Source organism: Onychostruthus taczanowskii, unplaced genomic scaffold (genome assembly GCF_017590055.1).
Source record: "Onychostruthus taczanowskii isolate IOZ18803 unplaced genomic scaffold, ASM1759005v1 scaffold141, whole genome shotgun sequence".
Classification (NCBI taxonomy): domain Eukaryota; kingdom Metazoa; phylum Chordata; class Aves; order Passeriformes; family Passeridae; genus Onychostruthus; species Onychostruthus taczanowskii.
Window position 1 is genome coordinate 765,508 of NW_024498585.1, and position 18,594 is coordinate 784,101.

General features: G+C 39.4%; 1 protein-coding gene across 1 annotated transcript in view; it reads right to left on the bottom strand.

Moving 5' to 3' along the window:
- RPS6KA2 (ribosomal protein S6 kinase A2) overlaps nucleotides 1-18,594 on the bottom strand; it is a 163,470-nt gene that overhangs the window by 39,316 nt on the left and 105,560 nt on the right. Inside the window, exons 9-11 of the mRNA XM_041398163.1 lie at nucleotides 13,929-13,999; nucleotides 13,013-13,101; nucleotides 5,480-5,544 (exon numbers count right to left, since the gene is read on the bottom strand). Of these exons, the coding sequence (XP_041254097.1) occupies nucleotides 5,480-5,544; nucleotides 13,013-13,101; nucleotides 13,929-13,999 (225 nt within the window). The remainder of the gene's footprint in view (nucleotides 1-5,479; nucleotides 5,545-13,012; nucleotides 13,102-13,928; nucleotides 14,000-18,594) is intronic.

The window sequence follows — 18,594 nt, forward strand, 5'->3', positions numbered from 1 at the left end:
GGAGGGGATGGAAACAAAGAAGTTGCCTGTGTGAGTGAAAGGCACTCCATTTGAGCACAACCTGATAACTCCCTTTTCCATTTCCTTACCCAATTGTGATAAAAATTAGACAACAGAACAGCAAAAGGTAAGCTGCCTAAAACATTTTTTCCCCCCAAGCTCCTGAATAGGGTAACTAAATGAAATCATTGAGGACCAGGAAAAGCAGAGTAGCATAATCTATGGACTTCTGCATCCCACACTGGCTCCAGTTCTGTAAGTAAGCCACCCAAGCCAAACCACTAAACCACTGAGCAGCCCAACATAATTAAACACGAAGGCCTGCTGCAGGCAGAACACCTCTTCCTTTAAAAACCTGCATCCTGTAGACTGCAAAACTCAATGTGGCACAAGCTGATCTAAAAAAATAGTAAGAATCACAGCCATTGCTTCATATACACATAGAGAATCTCCTGGAGGATTTGAGATCCTTCTGGGTTTTTCAAGAATATTTCTAATTTTAGGAAATGGATGACTATATTATCTCTTACCATGGTCCCCAAATTATTCAGAGATGATGCATCTTGACCGTGACCTCTTCTGACAGAAACCAACCAGAGGTGGGAAATGACAGCAAGTTAAATTTCAAATCTTGCCTTCGACCATTTCTATCAGACTGTCCATAACTTCTGATGAAATTTAAGCAGTTATGCATTTTCTAAGTCTACTTTCTAAGGTAATCTTAGTACTGTATGCAAAAATTACAGTGAGTTCCATTATCTGTTTAAATGGGAACTGAGTTTTCTCAGTTTAAATTCCAGTTCTGATATTCCAAAGTTTTCTTTTGGAGAATCTTATTAGGCATTTAAAATAGACTTTGGATATCATAGTGATAACTGGAGCATCTACATTTTAGGCTGAATTATACATTATACATTATATGTTTGTTATCTTACACAGGTATAAGAAGCTGAGGATGTCTTTTTTCTTTCACATTGTTCCCACAGCCATAAGGGAGAATTGCACTCCTTAGCCCTTAATGTTTTAATGAGAATACTATTTATCTTTCCCAGTAAAGAATAAGCTCCCACATTCCATCACCAATTTTTTTCTAAAATGGCCACAGCATTGACTCAGCACAGAAAAATGTGACTGACAGGTATGAAGAATCACTGTAAAACACACAGTGTTGTCAGATCCAGAGGCTGTGCTGAGGGAGTGCATAATCCACAGAACAATGCAGATGGACTCCATGAAAACACTGATTTAGATATTCAGACCTGTGTACATATCCATGCTCCTGACTTATTTATCAACCCCTCACGTCCTCCTGAGACTTTCATAATAAGCACCTATGAATTAACTAGAAACCATTTCTATAGCAGTTTAAGAAACTACAAGCTTCTACTGATTTTCCTTCTGATTTCAGACAAAAACGCTTTTATTTGAAATAATTAATTTTCATCCAAGTGCCAATGACCTTTTCTAAAAATATGTTGCCACATCCCTAGTATGATCTTCATCTGAACACCTCCTCAGTTGGAATTCAAGTAATACACAAGAGAGACTAGTAATAAAATGCTGCAACACTGTGTTTCCTTCTCTTTTTATCTATAAGTAGTTAATTTTTCATGATCTTTAAAAAAACACATTTCTAAAAATCCCAGAGAGGTAAATGCTCTGTACATGTGCTTGACAAATATCAAGAAAAAGAAAATGGTTTGATTTCATTAAAAACTATTTAATCATTTCCTCAACTGAGTTTCTTTGATGAAGAACTGAATTATTCCTTAGACACCTTCTAGAAATAGAAAGATGCTACCCTCCACAGTGGTGCATTTGTAGCGTGGGAATAAACTCCCTTGATACATATACCTGTCATGGCAAATCCAATAAGCAGACAAAAGGATAAACTACATTCTGAAATGCTCTCCATGTCCTCTCCTAGATTAATGACTCAGTGTTATTGCCTGCAAATGACGGAAAGGCTAGCAGAATTCAGACCCTAGGATTAATTTTTTGCTGTTGGTAAAATCAGCAATGAAATAATTCACAGTTTCAGTTCAGTTTGATCTCTGATTAATATTAAAGGAAAAAGAACTGGAATCCACTTTCTTCCCACTCCTTTCCTCAGCTGTATTTGACAGATCATTTTCAAGCATGTAATTTGCTCTAGCTCCAATTTAGTCTGTCATCCAAACAAAAACTACTGTTTATCGCCCACTCTTCTGACAGCAGTCTGCAAAAAGGGACTGCATTTTTCATTTTCAATGAAAAGCCAGAAATTATGCATGACCTGGAAAGAAGAAACAGTAGTAAAAAAATCAGGAACCAGATTGTGCTTTCTCAGAGCCAATGACTTAAATTATTCGAGGTCAACTCGTTTTGGGTCTGCTTATCTTAAGAAAAAAAGGAGGTGCAAGGTTAATAAGCAGGTAGAACTGTCAAGGATCTGGACATCTAATCTCCTGAGCATCCCAGCCTTCATAATGAAAGACAGTCCATCCATTTAACAACAGAACTATTGAATTTACATCATGGGGCCTGCTAAATGCCTCAGAGCAGCAATACTGGTATTTGCAGAAACCTCCAGCAATTTTTCACTCTGGAAAGTGGGAACTTAGGGCTTTGTTACAGGGTAGCAGCTGTAAAAATGTGAGTCTTAGAAAGTCTCATGCCACCATTTAAGTCTGGGCAAAAAGCTGTGTCGGATTGTCCATTCAGTGCAGTTCATTTAGTGCAGAAGTTAGTCATAAGTTACACCTAAGGTGGCTGGTCATTTTGCTGAAGGATGGCACCCTGGAACATGGGAATGGCTTCCGGGAAAGGCTGTGAGGAGGAGGGCTCTCTGGCCACATGGATGTTTTCCAGGATTGCCCGTAGTGACTCTGCATGTAGTGGTCGCATGTTACCAGCACACTGTGCTTGGCAGCAGCATCTGCAGCATCGTGACAGGGGCTGTTCCTGCACTGTGTGTGCTATTTCCACTGGGTGTTCATCCAAACCAGACATTGTATCTGGTTGTGTCTGTTTGAAGACAGAAAAAGATGGGAAATGACTGCCCCAACAGGTAGGGACAACTTCAGGGACAGAGAAAATAACCAGTTCCAATCCAAACCCCAAGGGAACAGCTCTGAAAATACTGTGAAAAGAAAGGCGGAGTCACAGGGTTCCATTTGCACTTCTAGTATCACTGAAACATCAAGACTTCACATGTGACTTAGAAGGAAAAAGCTAACTCATGTCTGTTTTGCAACTCTTTTTAAAATTAGTTGATGCAACTTGGTGCTTTGTTCCTGGTTATCATGTCACTCTTGTAGGAAAAATCATGCTTAAAAGCAAACCTGTTTCACGTTGCATTTCTAGGAGACACTAATCCATTCTTACCATTCATGACAGGGGGTTTTTGATGGAGGATTCTTTTTACTACAGTTGCTGAAATTTTCTGTGCTGTCAGTCACAACAGTCCTGTCTATCATAGCTGTTAAGGTAGCACAGAAGTTCTCCAAAAGACCTTGCCTCTTGCTCTCTGAGGTCTTTATATTGCCAAGGCATAAAGTAAATAATCATTTCTGTTCCATCTCAACAGTGCTGTTTGCTGACTGTCTGCAAACTGATGTGGGAGATTCTGTATACATTATGGGAGAACAAAATAAGGGCACCAGGGACTCTTTTCCTCCAACTGTACAGAGATCAGTGGTATAGATAGAAACATCTATGTCTGATCCATTTCTGTTCTCTGACCCTGTTCTGTTTCTGTCCATGGAGAACATGTTAACAACTGGCTGGATGATTTTTGAGAGCCAAAGTTCTGGCTTCAGCTAAGGGCCAGGTTCGCTGCTCTGAAATACATACAGTAATGTATCTGCTGGAACAAGCTATGCCTCCCAAGATCTCGAGTGATTGCAAAATTAGGATAAAATGAGGAAATATATTACAAAGATGATAGCTGATCAGTGTAATAGTGATCTGTCTCTGAGAGAGTACTCTGAGAGTACAACTAATTATGTTGGATTAAAATTGATTTTAACAGCTATATTTCACAGCAGAGTTAGAGGGCTGGAAACACATCAAAGAGCAATTAAATCCACCTTGTCTCTAGCCCCAAGGCATGTTCAAGCATACCTATCTTCTTTGAGGTAGATATTTCCCTGCCTGTAAGAGCTTTTTCAAATGACGGAGGACAGTAGAATTTTCTTAGGACAGGCATGAAATTGCTCCCTAAAGAACAGAGCTTGAAACAATCACCAATTATCATGACAGAAGGCGGTCTTGAGTATTCTTATGGGACAGAACTGACTTTTCTGAAAACCTTTCCAAGATGCAGAGCCTCATTTATTTATGATGAGTTAGTGAGCTGCTCCCTAGCAAACACAGAAGAAAAACCCTCTCACTGCTACAGTATCATGATGTAGTTATATTTTGATTGCAAAGCTGAGGACTGTGGAGATATTGGGGGAATACAGAAAATAATATTGTTAGTGATATTAATATTAGTATTTATCATCATCATCATCAACAACCCAAGTCTTTGGATTCACTTACTGTTTTCATAAACGTAAAGTCTTCATACAGAATCTCATGATTAGTAAGAAGCAGAAAAGGAAAGACACACAGACTTCACAACATATTTAATGGCTCTAAAAGTCAGCTGGACTATAAAGGAAAGTCTCAAAACCCACCTTCATTAATTATGTTTTAATATGCTTATGAGTCATGACAACTCTTCAACATGCAACCCAAATTAGATTTTTCTAATGAGTTTTTCCAGAATAAATGGGTTTGTGGGCCTTTCAAAGGCTACCTGGGCATCATGAGATGTTCTCTCACAGAGGAATTAGCTTTACTGCAAAGTCCTAGGCAGCAGTTTGAGAATGGCTCTGTCACATAGATTTTTACAGAGTTTTACCAGAATTTCTGGTAAGAACTGCATCAGTGTTATATGTTGTACTAGCACTTGTGAGTGAATGCATTAAATACTGAAGAGACACAATAATACCATAACACAAGTCGGATAAAATTAAACTAGAAAATGCTAGGGGATGTGGCAAACAGCAGCTCTGATGCACTGGCAGATGTCCCAATCAAGAATGAAAAATGTTTGCTTTCAGGTTCGTCTAAGAATAAATTAATTTGAACAATTACGATGCTGAAAATGTGCGATTTAACCTCTTAAGAGTCTAAAATACTCAGATAATCTGCACCACCACCTTTATGAGCTGTAGCTGATAACAATAAAATAAATCCTTGTTTACCATTCTGTTAATCACATCTGACATGTCTTACTTGAATCATGTTTAATTTGATCAACTGTTCCAATTTTGAGTACTGATGCCAACGTACATGCAAGAGAGACAGAGGCACCCACTGAAAAGGTTCTAACTCCTCTGTGTTAGAGAAGTTCGGCTCTCTATGTTAGAGAAAGTAATCCTTTTTCTAATCATGGCAGTTTGTCTTCAAAAAAATGTAGCTAAAAATAAAATAATGCTGCTCCACTTACATTCCAGTCTATAGTAACAAAGAAAGGGTGACGCTTAATTTCTTCTACTCCATCAAATCCAGCACCTGAGAAGAGAATGAAAGAATCAAAATTAAGTCATGCTTATAGAGGGCTGCATGGTATCTCTTCTCCACTCTCCCTCCCATCCCCACTTTTCTTCTGACAGAGTCCCCATTTAAACAGTTCTAGTCAATAAATTCTGAATGGTGCAAGTGCCATCACAGTATAAGTGCCATAGATACAGACAAGGGCACTTTGTTAATGAGACTGATTCCAAGGGTCTTTTACTTTTCTCAACTGAGGTTTCAGGTAAGACATAGGATTTTATCCACAGCAGACTGCACGCATCAGCAAGGTCAGGAAATGCCCCAGGATATTCTGATACTCTGGGAAGGCTCCATCAGTGGCAGTTTTTCTATCCACACTGACTTTCAAATCTTGACTAGCTACTGTTCTCCACTGGCACAGAAAGCTGCATTACAGGCAAGTATAGACTCAAAATGCCAAAAGCTCCAAAATTATTTGAGGTAAGCCAGGGTTTTAGGTTCCCCCTCTTCACAGTACCAAAGAGTACCAAAATCATCACCCTCAGTGTTATGTTTCCCTCACTACTAAATTTCTGTTACATTACTGTAGGAAATTTTGGGGAAGTCTTCTGAGATCTGGTAACGAATCTAATTCCTTCATTACTTTTGCCTCATGTTTTCACTGAATATTGATCTTTTTATTCCTTTAGCTCAATTTATTTGCTTCAGTACTATCACAGAACCAAACCGGTACTCAGTAATAATTAAAAGAACTGTCAGAGAGGATTCAGAATGCAATTTTTGGGGATTTGACCTTATTATTATCACCTTTCATTTTCATTTCAAGGAGAATTAAACTCTGGAAGCAAAGGCTTTGCACTGCAATTCTGGAATCAGTTCCTGAAGGGGTACTCAGCCTACTTCTTTTCAAGCATGCTGAGCAGCCTAGATTCTCAAAAGGATTTGGGATTCCTAAGCACCTTACAAGGGGCACTCAGCACCTCAGAGGACTCAGCTTTTTATACACACAATATTTGTACTTTGGGAAGATCAACATTACAAGCGATGTTGCGGTGTGTCTCTTTAACTTGGTTAAGTTGTAAATTGGTTCGTTCCATGTACCCCTTTATTTGTAATGGTTCTGCCCTGGTTCTCCCTCTCCTTGCTCACCCCGTCTGTCCAGTTTTCCCCTCCCAGTTACCATTGGCAACCCATGTATCCGTCCCTTAGTCCCTCCCTGGTGCCCTGTCCATCACTCGGTAGCCCATCCCTTCCATCTAGAATCTTCCAGTCAGGGCATCAAGTGATTGGTTCAGGTGCCAGGGCCCCTCCCCAGGCTTTTCCCTATTAGTTGTCCCACTGTGTCTATCACCCTCTCCTTACTCTCACCTTCCTGTGGATTGGCTGAAGACCAAACTCCACTTCTGTACCCTCCCCTCTTTATAAGCCAGTGTCAGACCCTAGTTTGGGGTCTTCAGCTGTCAGTCTCCCTGGAGTTAATAAGTCTGAACTATACTGCAGCTGGAGTCCATCTCTTCCCTCCTGTTGGGTAGCAGCCCTTTCATTGCGGATCCCCGTCCCTTAAGGCAAAAGCCTTAGGCACCCTCCTGACCGGACCCAGGACCAGGAGAGTGCCCCAGTGCTGCTGGTGGTGCTGGCCACAGCTAGCAGGGACGTCCTGAAGGGGTGATCATCTTTCCCTTCTGAGGCCAGCTGCCACTGCAAAGCATCTTTACAAAGGCTTGTCAACTGAAGCTTTGGTAAAATATGATGTCTGCTGTCCTTGTGTACAAGACTATTATCAATGTTTGTCAAAATGCAATGATCAGGAACTGCTCCCTACAACCTGCTTAACATTCACTGATGAGGAGAAACAGGAAGCGAACACTTTGTAAACATAACATGCAGAATTGTCTGTCAGACCTGCTGGAAAACATCAAAGAGGGATTATCTCCTGATTAATTCCCCATCCCAGTAATCTTTTAGTATAGGCAAGTGATGCACATCAGCATGAACAATCCCATCCTGCAATATAAAATTATGTGCTCAGAGGTGATCAGACCTGCTGAGCAGTCTGTGAGTTATGACACCCTGACATTTCTAGGCAAACACAACATGAAATCAAATCTTACAAAAAGAGGACAAAAGTGACAACATCATTGCACTGTCACTGTGTAAGTCTGTTGCATTTTGCAACTGGAGTATGGATTGTAGCTGACATACTCCCTTGTAAAATTGTATACTGATTAAAGTTACAGAAAATCAAAGAAGGCCAACAAAGAATGTTATGGAATGACTGAGTAAGTCAGGACTTTTCAGCCTGGAAACAGATGACCGAGGAAGTATAAAACAGACCACTAAATGATGCCAACAGGAATGAGCTTCAGAAGAACCTGGAGATGTTTCCTCAGGAAACAGACAGTTGTGTGATGTGGAATTACTTGGAAAAGATGATGTGGTGCAATATATTTATATGGGTTCATGGGGAGGCCAGGAAAGTCTGTTGAAAAGTAATCTGTTGAAGATTACTTCATTGACAAACCACAAGAGGCTCAGGAAACCCCCCCTTGCTTGACCTTAACGCGGGAATAGGGTAGGAGAAAACTTGGGTGAAACAACATATGTTTATCCTGTTCTTACATGTCCCTAGGCAGTTGTTTATGGTCCATGGGTACTGAACAAGAAAAGAAGAAGCCTTAGAATAGGACTTGTTCTATTACTTCCCTAGCATATTTTTGTTCAATGCACAGTCTGAAGTCTGCAAGAATCCTTTAGCAGATTCATTCTGATTTTAGCAATACCAACAGAAAGACAAAACCAACAGAGTTACTCTGAAGAGAATTACATTAAGCAAGTCTTCAGAAAAGAAGTATCTGTGAAAAGTGCTTTGAGTTCAGTGGTGGTGACTGGAAACTGCCACCCAAGTGCCAGACTGATTTTGCAGGACTGGGATAAATGCTCAGACTAGTAAGACAGTAGTAGCATACTCTAGACTGAGGATAATTGCTAATGCATTCGATTTTCTCTGCTCTGCCCCTTCCCTACTGCTTCTGTTTTCTCTCTTGCTTAGTCTAATGGATATGTCATTGTGTTGGCTATGACATGCTTTTTTTCAGATCATCTATTAGAAAGACACAATTTTTGCTAATGTTGTTCTTCCTTTTCCCACAAACCTACAGAAATAAGGACTAAGAAAAAAAAGTCCACCCCCAGCTACTTCTTTTAGTGGGGGCTTCAAGTGTTTGGTAAGAAATTCAAGCATGCAGTTGAGGCAGGCGTTTGTTTGAAAAAGTTTCATTTCCCAGTTGTGGCCACCTCAGCTCTGGCACATAAGGAACATGTTGTAAAGTGCAAGGGCTTAATATATTAAAGAGATTTAGGATGGTAATAGCCTCATTTTGCAAGGAGTGGCTCACTTCCAATTCTTAGCAACTGATTATATGCTATGAAAAAGGTTCAGCACTTCCTGCAAGTTTTATTCCCTGACATTCCCCACCGTGAGAATTGCTGGTGTAGCCCACAACCCCTTCCTGGATCGTGTGCTGTGGCTGCAGGCAGCAATGTGTGGCCTGGCCCTCTCCTCAGCTGGAGAAGGGAAGTGGCTCAAGGGTGCATTCAGGAATGGCTATGGGAGCCAGGAAGACAGCCCTGACCTCTCTGCAAAAGTCCTTGGGAGATATTAGGCATCAGTGCTTATAGTCTCTCTGGCTTTGCTCAGCATGTTTCAGCCATTCATCTGTCACCTCTATCTATCACTCATCTATCACCTGCAAATCTACAGGGGTTCTGAGAAGAGATGTGCTTTCATGGAGAAAAGAAAAGCACTGCAGCAGTCACGACTGGAAAGGCCTGCTGCATGGAGATGGGCATTTCTTGACATAGAGATCAGTATTCAGCAAGCATCTGAAGCACAGCATGACTACAAACCTTTCACCTTCCTCAAGGTTTCTTGTGATTTTGAATTTTTTAAATTCACTTCAATTTGGCAATAAGACCTATTAGCCAAGAATAATCAGCACAATCAAACCTATTGCCTGCAAATATTTTTTACGTGCCATCCAGTCCCATGATGATCCCAATCTCCAAGGTCCGAGAAGATAAATAATTCTTTCAGATCAAACTGCCAGTTTAAACACATTATAGAGTGCATTTATATAAAAGCAGCCTCACGTTACTAAGTGAGAACTTAATTATCTAAGTTTTATGCCTGCAATAAAAGTGCCTGCAAACAGTAAGAGTAGAATGTTTTATTTTAGTTGGTTTTGATTATTGAATCTTTATGGCCAACACGAACCTTGAAATATTAAGGGGGAAAAAGAAGACTTAAGAAACCTGAAAGTTGATTACTTGGATATTCAAATTCATCAGAAAGAGTTTCTAGCTTTTTAAGCTAGTTTCAGATAATAAAATTTTAGTGTCTCTACAGCTTCAGAATCTTTTTAGTGAGCTAGAATTTTTGAGATATTTTTCTAAGGTTTACAAGAAAGCTTTACAGTCACTCTGACTAAGGTGAAAGCTGTTTTCTGTTTAAACTCATCATTCTAAAAAGTTAAAGCCTGAAATTTTCTATATGCCAAAGCAAAACGTATCTTACCTGAGAACATGGTATTAAGAAAACAGTAATAATTTCCTTGGCTTTTACTCTGAGCCTATGGGCATATGCTTTTATTTTAAACTTTCTGGGCTGAGCTTCTCAATTATAAGGACCCTGGACACTTTCATACTGCTCAGCAGCGTAGGGAGTTTGTTAGATAATACGGTTTTTATATAAAATTTTAATAATTTGTTAAATAATAATTTTAAATAATAAATAATTTATTTACCTACCTGAGAGTCCTTAGAGCAAGTATCTTGCCTAGTTCTTGGAAATGTAACAAACTAACACTTTCATCCTAAAGTTTAACTTTTGAGTGCTTACTCCTTATTTGTCTGGATATTCAGTTAGTTTAAGAATTTAAAATTACGCTTATCCATAATCTGAAGTTGTTGTACTTCAGAGCAATACTACCAAAGCGGTGCTATTCAGACGATTTGTACAGCAAATAGGCTCAGAAAAGAAGAGACAGTGCCCAAAGCCAGGAAGACTTTCCATTCCTTAAAAATTTGTCACAAATATTAATATGGGCATCAGACTTAAAAATAGAAGCAGGTAAATCAGATTAAGTTTCTTTTCAGTCTTGTCTAACTTGCTTCAACCCTAATATTTTTTCCATTAATAATTCAAAGCTTCAAAACACAATTTCAAAGCAAAATTTTCAGAATACATCATCAATCTTTACTTCTGTTTGTTAAGATACCAAAATCAAATGGCAAAAAGAGCATCTTTTGTCTTGCAAATGCTTAAAATTGGACTTTGGAACTAAATGCACTTTCCATATTTGCAAATTTATTAAACAATGGCTGAAATCAAGTGTTTGATCCAGAATATCATTAATTTATTTTAGCACATGTCATTAATTTTTCTAAGATTTTTCAAATTGGGATGTCTAAGTCTACTTTTCTTTAAATAGTATTATTCCTTTCTCAGAAAAAGCTGAAATCCACAAATCTGAAGCAGTCCTTTTATCTACTGACTTCTGTTCAGTATTTAGGCCAACTATTCAAGCTTTTCTTCTTTTGTTATCAATGGGTTCCTTTCCATCTTCCTTTGTGCTGATTCTCAATCAGTTAAAACAGAGAATGCCTTCAGGAGCTTTCCACCGTTATCCCTGAAATATTAAGATCTTTTTTTTGGTTACCCTTTAAGGTTTTATTTCCTTGGACATTTGTATCATAAATAATTTATTTCTTTCTTTTTCTGTCCTCCAAGCCCTCCCAGTATTTCAATACACCTCAGGTTTTAAAAACCTGACCCCTAGCAATTCCCCACTATTAACATATGAGGGCTAGAATTGTTTTGGCTAAAACTGATTTTTACTGAGCAGCTTTTTAAGGACTGGTATCCAGAAACTCCCACTGACTTTACTGGAGCTCCATTTTGGATGGATAGCAACTTGTAAGAAGCCACAAAACATGCAGAGCAGCATAAAACCAAGAGATGGAGAGAGAGAGGAAAAAGCAGAAAGAAACAGAGGCAGGGAGTGGGAAAAAGTTTATATTTGGTGCAGCACCTGATGTTTTTTGAAGAGATATTAAACCTAGAAATCCCAATACTCTATTTTTTTCCAGTGTGAAACAAGTTTCTTGAGACCAGTTGAAACCTGTTGAGAAAAATGTGTTTTTCTACTCTCGTGTTCGCAGTATATCAGAATACAAGGCTACCGTTTTGATCAGGAGGTAAAACAAATGGGAAAGCATTCCCTCTGTGGGCCATATGGGATCCCCTTGCCAGGAGAGGGGCCACAGTGGCATGCTGCAGGATTGGCTCCCCACTGCCACCCAGCACTGGGCTTGATTGGGTTGTCCCCACATGCCTGTGAGGAATAACGACAAAATCTGCAGTGGCAGTCATGCCATAGGCATTGTCTATGACCTCATCAAATGCAATTAATTTCTTAATAAAGCCTGTAAACAAAGGTACAGATAATATAAGATACATTATCCAATATATATGTTTTGTTTATCACAATCTAAACAGAATTATTAACAAAGGGTGAAGACACATTGCTGCTTTAGGATTTTAGCTTTTATATCTTTCAAATCCCATACTACATCAGTACATATGTCTAAACTCCACATAAAGTGTAGTTAACTGTCTGCACGTTTTGATTATACAAAACAATTGCTGTAGGCCTGAGATCCAAGGACACACCACAGCCTCAGGCCTCGAAAAATATAAACAAAAGTGAATTGTTGGGGAGCGAGCTGGGGGAATATGGTTTCATTACCTGAAGCTGTAATTGGAGAACTAACCCCTGATATGCAAATAGACCAAACTTATACTGTCTGAAAAACTCATGACTATTGGCCATCTTGGGTGTAGCCTCTGAGAGGCTTTTGCACTGCCCAAAGTGTATGTATTAAATACCTTTAATAAATACCCACTTTATTCTCTTAACTCTGTCTAGCCTCTGTTCTAGGTAGCCACTCTAGGTAGCATCAAAATCAGTAAAAAGGAGATGATGTATTTGGGTAATAAAGTCTACTGCATGACTGCCCCTAGCTAACAGAACAAGACAGGATTGAAATGCATTTCAGAATGAGAGAGAGAAAACCTGAGATTTGCAGCTAAATGATACAGATTTTAAATCGCACTTGTTTCTCAGTTCCCTATATTATCATATACAGCAGGTATCTTAAATAATTCATAAAAGCTGGCAGTTCACTCACCCTCTTTACAAAAAAAATGAAACACAAGTTGATATCATGTTTTAGATTTCAATGCTTTGCCTGTGCTCCTTACAAATTTCTCTAGTGATACTGAAGGCTCACTGTGCTCTGGGAAGGAATGCCAAATGCCAACTAATGAAGAGGATAATCACTGAAAAAGATGAGCTGAGAGGTACAACTCATCCCCCAACAATGCAGGAGAGCACATAACGAATGTGCTCACCAAACGCACACGTACCTAATCTGTTGGAGGGGTTCCTTTTGAAGAGGGCTCGCAGCAGGCTCTGGGCTTCTATGCTCAAAAACTGTGGCATTCCCAGCTTGGCTCTGAAAGAACACAACACTTGAAAAGAAAAGAGATTTTTTTCAAGCTTTTATTCCATCCCACTGCAGTGGAAACAGCAGAACTGTAGGAGTAAGGATGAGCAGACACATGAAATCTGTGACCAAAGGCTACCTAAGCATAGTGTAATGCAGAATGAGAAGCTGATCTTATTCCGCTGATCTTAAGGAAGGTTTTACCACTGACTTCACTAGAGATCTAATGAATCTCATAAAACTTTTGCAACTTAAATAGGTAATTTTCCTACAGTTTTTTTTTCACTTTCTTAGTTTGTTGGAATAAATTTGGCAATAAAGAAGAATTTAAACAATCAAACCATGAAAAAAAAAGCACACTAAACTGCATACTGTTTAAAGAGAACAAAACTTTGTCTTGGCCATTCACCACAACTTTAAAAAGTGCACTGGTGAGCAAAGATGAGCTTCAGATACTTTTGTCTCCGTTTAACATTAAATGAATGGGACATCGCAACGAAAAGATTTGAAACTTGGCAACAACAAAATATAAGATGTCCTGCAGAAATCTGACTTTCCCACATTTTGTGGATACTGACATTATCACAAAAAGTAAGATAAATTTATTTCGTAAGGCTCTCACAGTAATTCACTTCCTACTGTTTATTTTGAAGGCAATTTTAGAGTTAAACGCAGGGATCAGCTAGGTGTGTCTTATTAAATTCACACCTTGCACAGCTTTGGAGAGCTCATTACACACCATTATTTTCTACTCATCAAATTCTTGGGCCCTATGGAGTCTCCAGAGGGTAGAGTTAACTCACAGTTAGAAGAATGAAAGCAGTTTTGATACTCACTTGAGAATGAGTGCCATTGTCTCCTTTCTGTCTTTTCCCTGGAAGGGTAACGATCCCGTCAGCATCTCAAACTGTGGAGTAGCAACAAAATGGTAAATGTGCATTGGGATGGTCTGCATAGCTGACCACATCCATTTTCTATTTCCAGCACAACTGAAAACTAGAGGAGAAGAAATGATCCAGCAACCTACGCAAACAAAAAAACGGCACAGCAAGTCTGGGTTACTGTTTCATTCCAGATATGTGTTACAAACTGTTCACACTGATAGTTGTTATCAAGTTTTGGTACGTTTGGGAAGAAGTGTCACATATGGTGCTTCCTTCAGCATCTGTTTTATGACCAATGCTGGCAATGAGGTATTTGGCTGGAGGGACCCTTATCATGCATGCATATGGCTCTTCTTAGTGTGGACGGATGGAATGTAGGAGAACAGAGATAGTGGTGAAGGTAATCTCACTCCTAAGGAGTTACAGCTGTGCTAATTACCAAGAATTAGGAACAGGTCTGCCCTAAATAGGACACAGCTAGATCCAGTTAGGATGGGTATTATAAAAGAGTAGGTTGGCTGGTCAAGAAGTTAGAGTTTGTTGGCTGTGCTGTGAGGAAGAAGGAGTTAGTACTGTGAGGAGCTGCCCATGAGAAATCACCAAGAGGGTATGGAGCTTTTGCAGTAAAATGACGATAATTGGTGATCCTGATGTAATCCTGTGGTGGTTTGGGTAGGGAACTGCAGAGAGGACAGTGAAGACTTGATCCCTTGATGATTCAGGCAGACCAGTGCAGACTTAAGACCAATAAGTCAGTGGAGCCAGGTGGAGTAGGAGACTGGGACCTGAACCAGGAGGACCAAGAGCCAGAATGACCTGAGAGCTTGAAAGAAATATAGGTGGACCTGAGAGCCTAGAAATCTGGACAACATATGAAGCACCACACCCAGGTAAAAAGGACTTGCTTGGAAGAAGTGTATGATAACCTCAAAGATGAAATGTTTAGAATTACGGATGCTGAGAAGAATCTCCCTCTAGCCTATAAAAGAGAGATGCAGCTAAAAAGGAAGTAAAGACTGTTGAAGAGAAATTGGATACTAGGCTTAATACTGATGAAACTGCTGAAATTCTGAAAGAAAAGGAAGAGCAAATCAAAGGATTAATGGAGGAAGGAGAAAAGCTTTCCAAACAACAGCTGCAGAGTTCTACCATTATTAAGAAATTAAGAGCCAAATAGAAGGAGAGGGAGTATATTAACACTAAACAGTACAAAAATATTAAGGAATTAGTAGAGGAGTTGCAGCATTTAAAATAGGTGCTTGATGGCAAGGAAGACTTGGAGAAGCAGCGTCAAGACAGCTTTAAACAACTGAACCGTGTTGTGGAGAGACAAGACAACACGGGAAGAGAAGCCTTCTCAGAAATTTAAGTCAAGTCACTGCTGCATGAGCAGACAACATGCAAGAGAGACCTAGCTCTGTAATAAAAAACAATGTGGAACTCTGAGAGGCAGAGTCAGAGCTGCACAGACAACATATAAGAGAAGCCCTCTAAAATTGTATAGTGGCCATCTCCACAGTAACCCAATGTGATTGGGAGTGGGCTGTAGGGCGAGGTGCAGCCGGAGATGGAGCCCAGCGTAGCATTGAGAGCAGCAGGGGAAGCTGCCTGGTCCGGACCTGACAGATTTTAACACCTGAGGTAGAGGTGAGCTGCTGGGGACACAATGGGAAATAACATATCAAGTGCAGATTGTTTTATATACATGGAAAGAAGTTTAAAAAGACTGTGAAATATAGTATCAAAAAGGGGACAAGGCAGCTGCAGATTCGGCTGCCACCTGGAAATCACTTTACAAGACTTCAAAAGAATGGAAAACAGAGCAGGACAAGAGAGGCTTGCAGTGATCAACTAATACAACAAAAACTGTAAAAGGAAGAAGATGATTATTAAAGCAGCAGTGAGAGCTGGGAAAGAGTAGCTCTATTGTTTAGTATGGTGTATTTGTTTGTGGATAAAATGTGTGTATTATATTTGGGAATTGCAGCTATTAATATCTGATTAGGCAGTTAGGTATGGGTCTAAAGATTTTGATGATAACTACTCTGTGAATTTAGAGAATTAATCAAGTCTATAATGTGAAAAAGCAAAATGAATTAGACTTCTATACCACAATAAGAGTATATGTTTCTAAATTCTAAGTACAAGGGTTTTTTATTATATGTAATGTAAGTTTGGGTAATGAATCAAGGTCAGTGCACAGACACATTCCAAAGTTAAATGGAAATTACACACAGGATGATTGTATTGGGTTTACTATCTTTTGCAAAGGGCCCCACAAAAGTTAGTAAACACAACATTACTTTATGAAAAGCCTTAAGTTGATATTCTAGACTGTGAAAAGCAAAACTAAATCAGAACTTAGAAACATATATTCTTACTGTGATATGTTGCCTGAACATTCATATAACAGTTAGTCCTAAGTGAGGTATGTGAATATGTTATAATGCCAATTTACTTGAATATTATCTTTCTAGAGATACTGCAACTTTGTAATTAAAAGAAAAAGGGGCATTGTAGACGGATGGAATGTAGGAGAATAGAGATAGTGATGAAGGTAATCTCACCCTTAAGGAGTTACATCTGTGCTAATTACCAAGAATTAGGAACATGCCTGCCTAATAGGACACAGCTAGGTCCAATTAGGATGGGTATTATAAAAGAGTAGGTTGGCTGGTTGAGAAGTTAGGTAGAGTTTGTTGGCTGTGCTGTGAGGAAGGAGTTAGTACTGTGAGGAGCTGCCCATGAGAAATCACCAAGAAGGTATGGAGCTTTTGCAATAAGATGACAACATCTTAGGTGTTTGATATGGTCTACCATGCAAGGAAAATGGATTTGATATGCCATTCCCATCCTTTTTAGGCTGAGTCAAACCACCTCTTTGATTGTGTATTTGCAACACTTAGAGTTGCGTCTCTGATATTTTGCAGGAGAAACAAGACTATACCCCACATTCTTAAGGCTTTTGAGTGTGCTTTTTCTCTCCTGCTTTGGTTTCTCTGGCTGTATTCAGTGATGGAACTCGTAAGTGTCACATTCAACTGAACCCAAATCTCAAAGCAAAACTCAACAGTCATCATCAATTATTTGCCTAAGTCAAGTGTTGAAACATCAATCAGTTATGGTTCCTTGGAGACAGATTAGCGCTTTCAGTAAATTTGACAGGAATTTCACATCTGTAAGAAGTGGGAAAAAAAACCAAACAAACTGAACCCCAGCTGAAGAAGCTTGCCCAATATGGTGTTTTAGGGAGTCGCAGCTGCTTGCCCTGACTAAGGGAGGCTGAAGGCTGTGCATCACCAAACATAAAGACACTAAGAACATAATTCAGCTTGGACACAAAGGAAAACTCTGTCCATTGAGGGCAAGGTGAACTGTTACTTGTTTGTGTCTGTCACTCAGGCTTTGGATCTCCTCTGCTATAGTAAGTTAATTACTTAGTGTCATTAATTAAGCTAATAATTACTACTCATTGCTATAAGTAAATGCTTGCTAAGGCAGGAAAGATTCTTCAAGCCTCACATAATTTTTGTGCCTTATCTCACAAGAAACCACAGTGCTCCCAGCAAGCACATTCGTGCCTAGAAGGTTTCTTTCATTACCAAAACTTGTGTCAGATTGCCGCACAGCCCGACTCTTCCTCTTGCCTAGATTAAATACAGCTATACCAGAAGAAAAATAGAGAAAACAGAAGAAAACTAACAGTGAACCTGATATGTTAATTTTGGGAGAAGGGCAGAGGAGATGTTTAGAAGCTAGACAACTAACATGAATATAGTTAATTGAAGGGTTAATCTTCATTAGTAACAAATTACCTCAAGGCACTAAAATGCATAGTAGAAACAGAAATAAAACCACTTTAAACAAATTTATATGGCTGCCAAATATAAACAAGACTTGGAAAAAACAAATGCATTAACTTCTGCTTGGGTTAGGAGAGGCAAGAAAAGAGCTGCCTGGTAGACCTTGAGGAAAGCAGCTCATTTTCTATAAAGAAACATAATGGGGGAGAATTTTTAAACATGCTTAGATGACACTGGAGCTTAAATACCATTTTCAAAGTAATTCTGACCTATTAGAGCCTAGTCCTGATAAAATGGGACTGGCAATGAAGGGCAGAGAACATTGCTTCCCAGGGCAGCAGCAGAAATGGTACAGATTGTACCAAACCCTCCTCATGATTTCTAGAGTGTTTATGCTTACGGTAAGTACCTAATGTTCACTTACACTTGCTCACATTACTTTGTTATTATAAAAAATCTAATTTAGTGGCAACAACAATGGCTGCTAAGTCTCATTTATACTGGCCTAAATGGGCTTGACACTGCTGATGCGGATGACACAGATACAAGCAACTGCTTGGTCAGTGACTACGTGGAAAAGGACTGTAGTTCCCACCCACCCCAATATCCCAGGAATACCTGCAAATGTACCGTGACTGCAAGGGATGGAAACAAGAAGGAAGGAATTTGGAAGAAACTGAAGTTGCAGGAGGGAGCAGGGGGAATGACTGTTCTGGAGGCTGCAGGAAACATTTACTGTGCTGCTGCACTTGGTTACCACATCTCCAATTGTGCAGGCCTAATGTTGAGATTAATTCAGGTTCAGAAGAAATGCA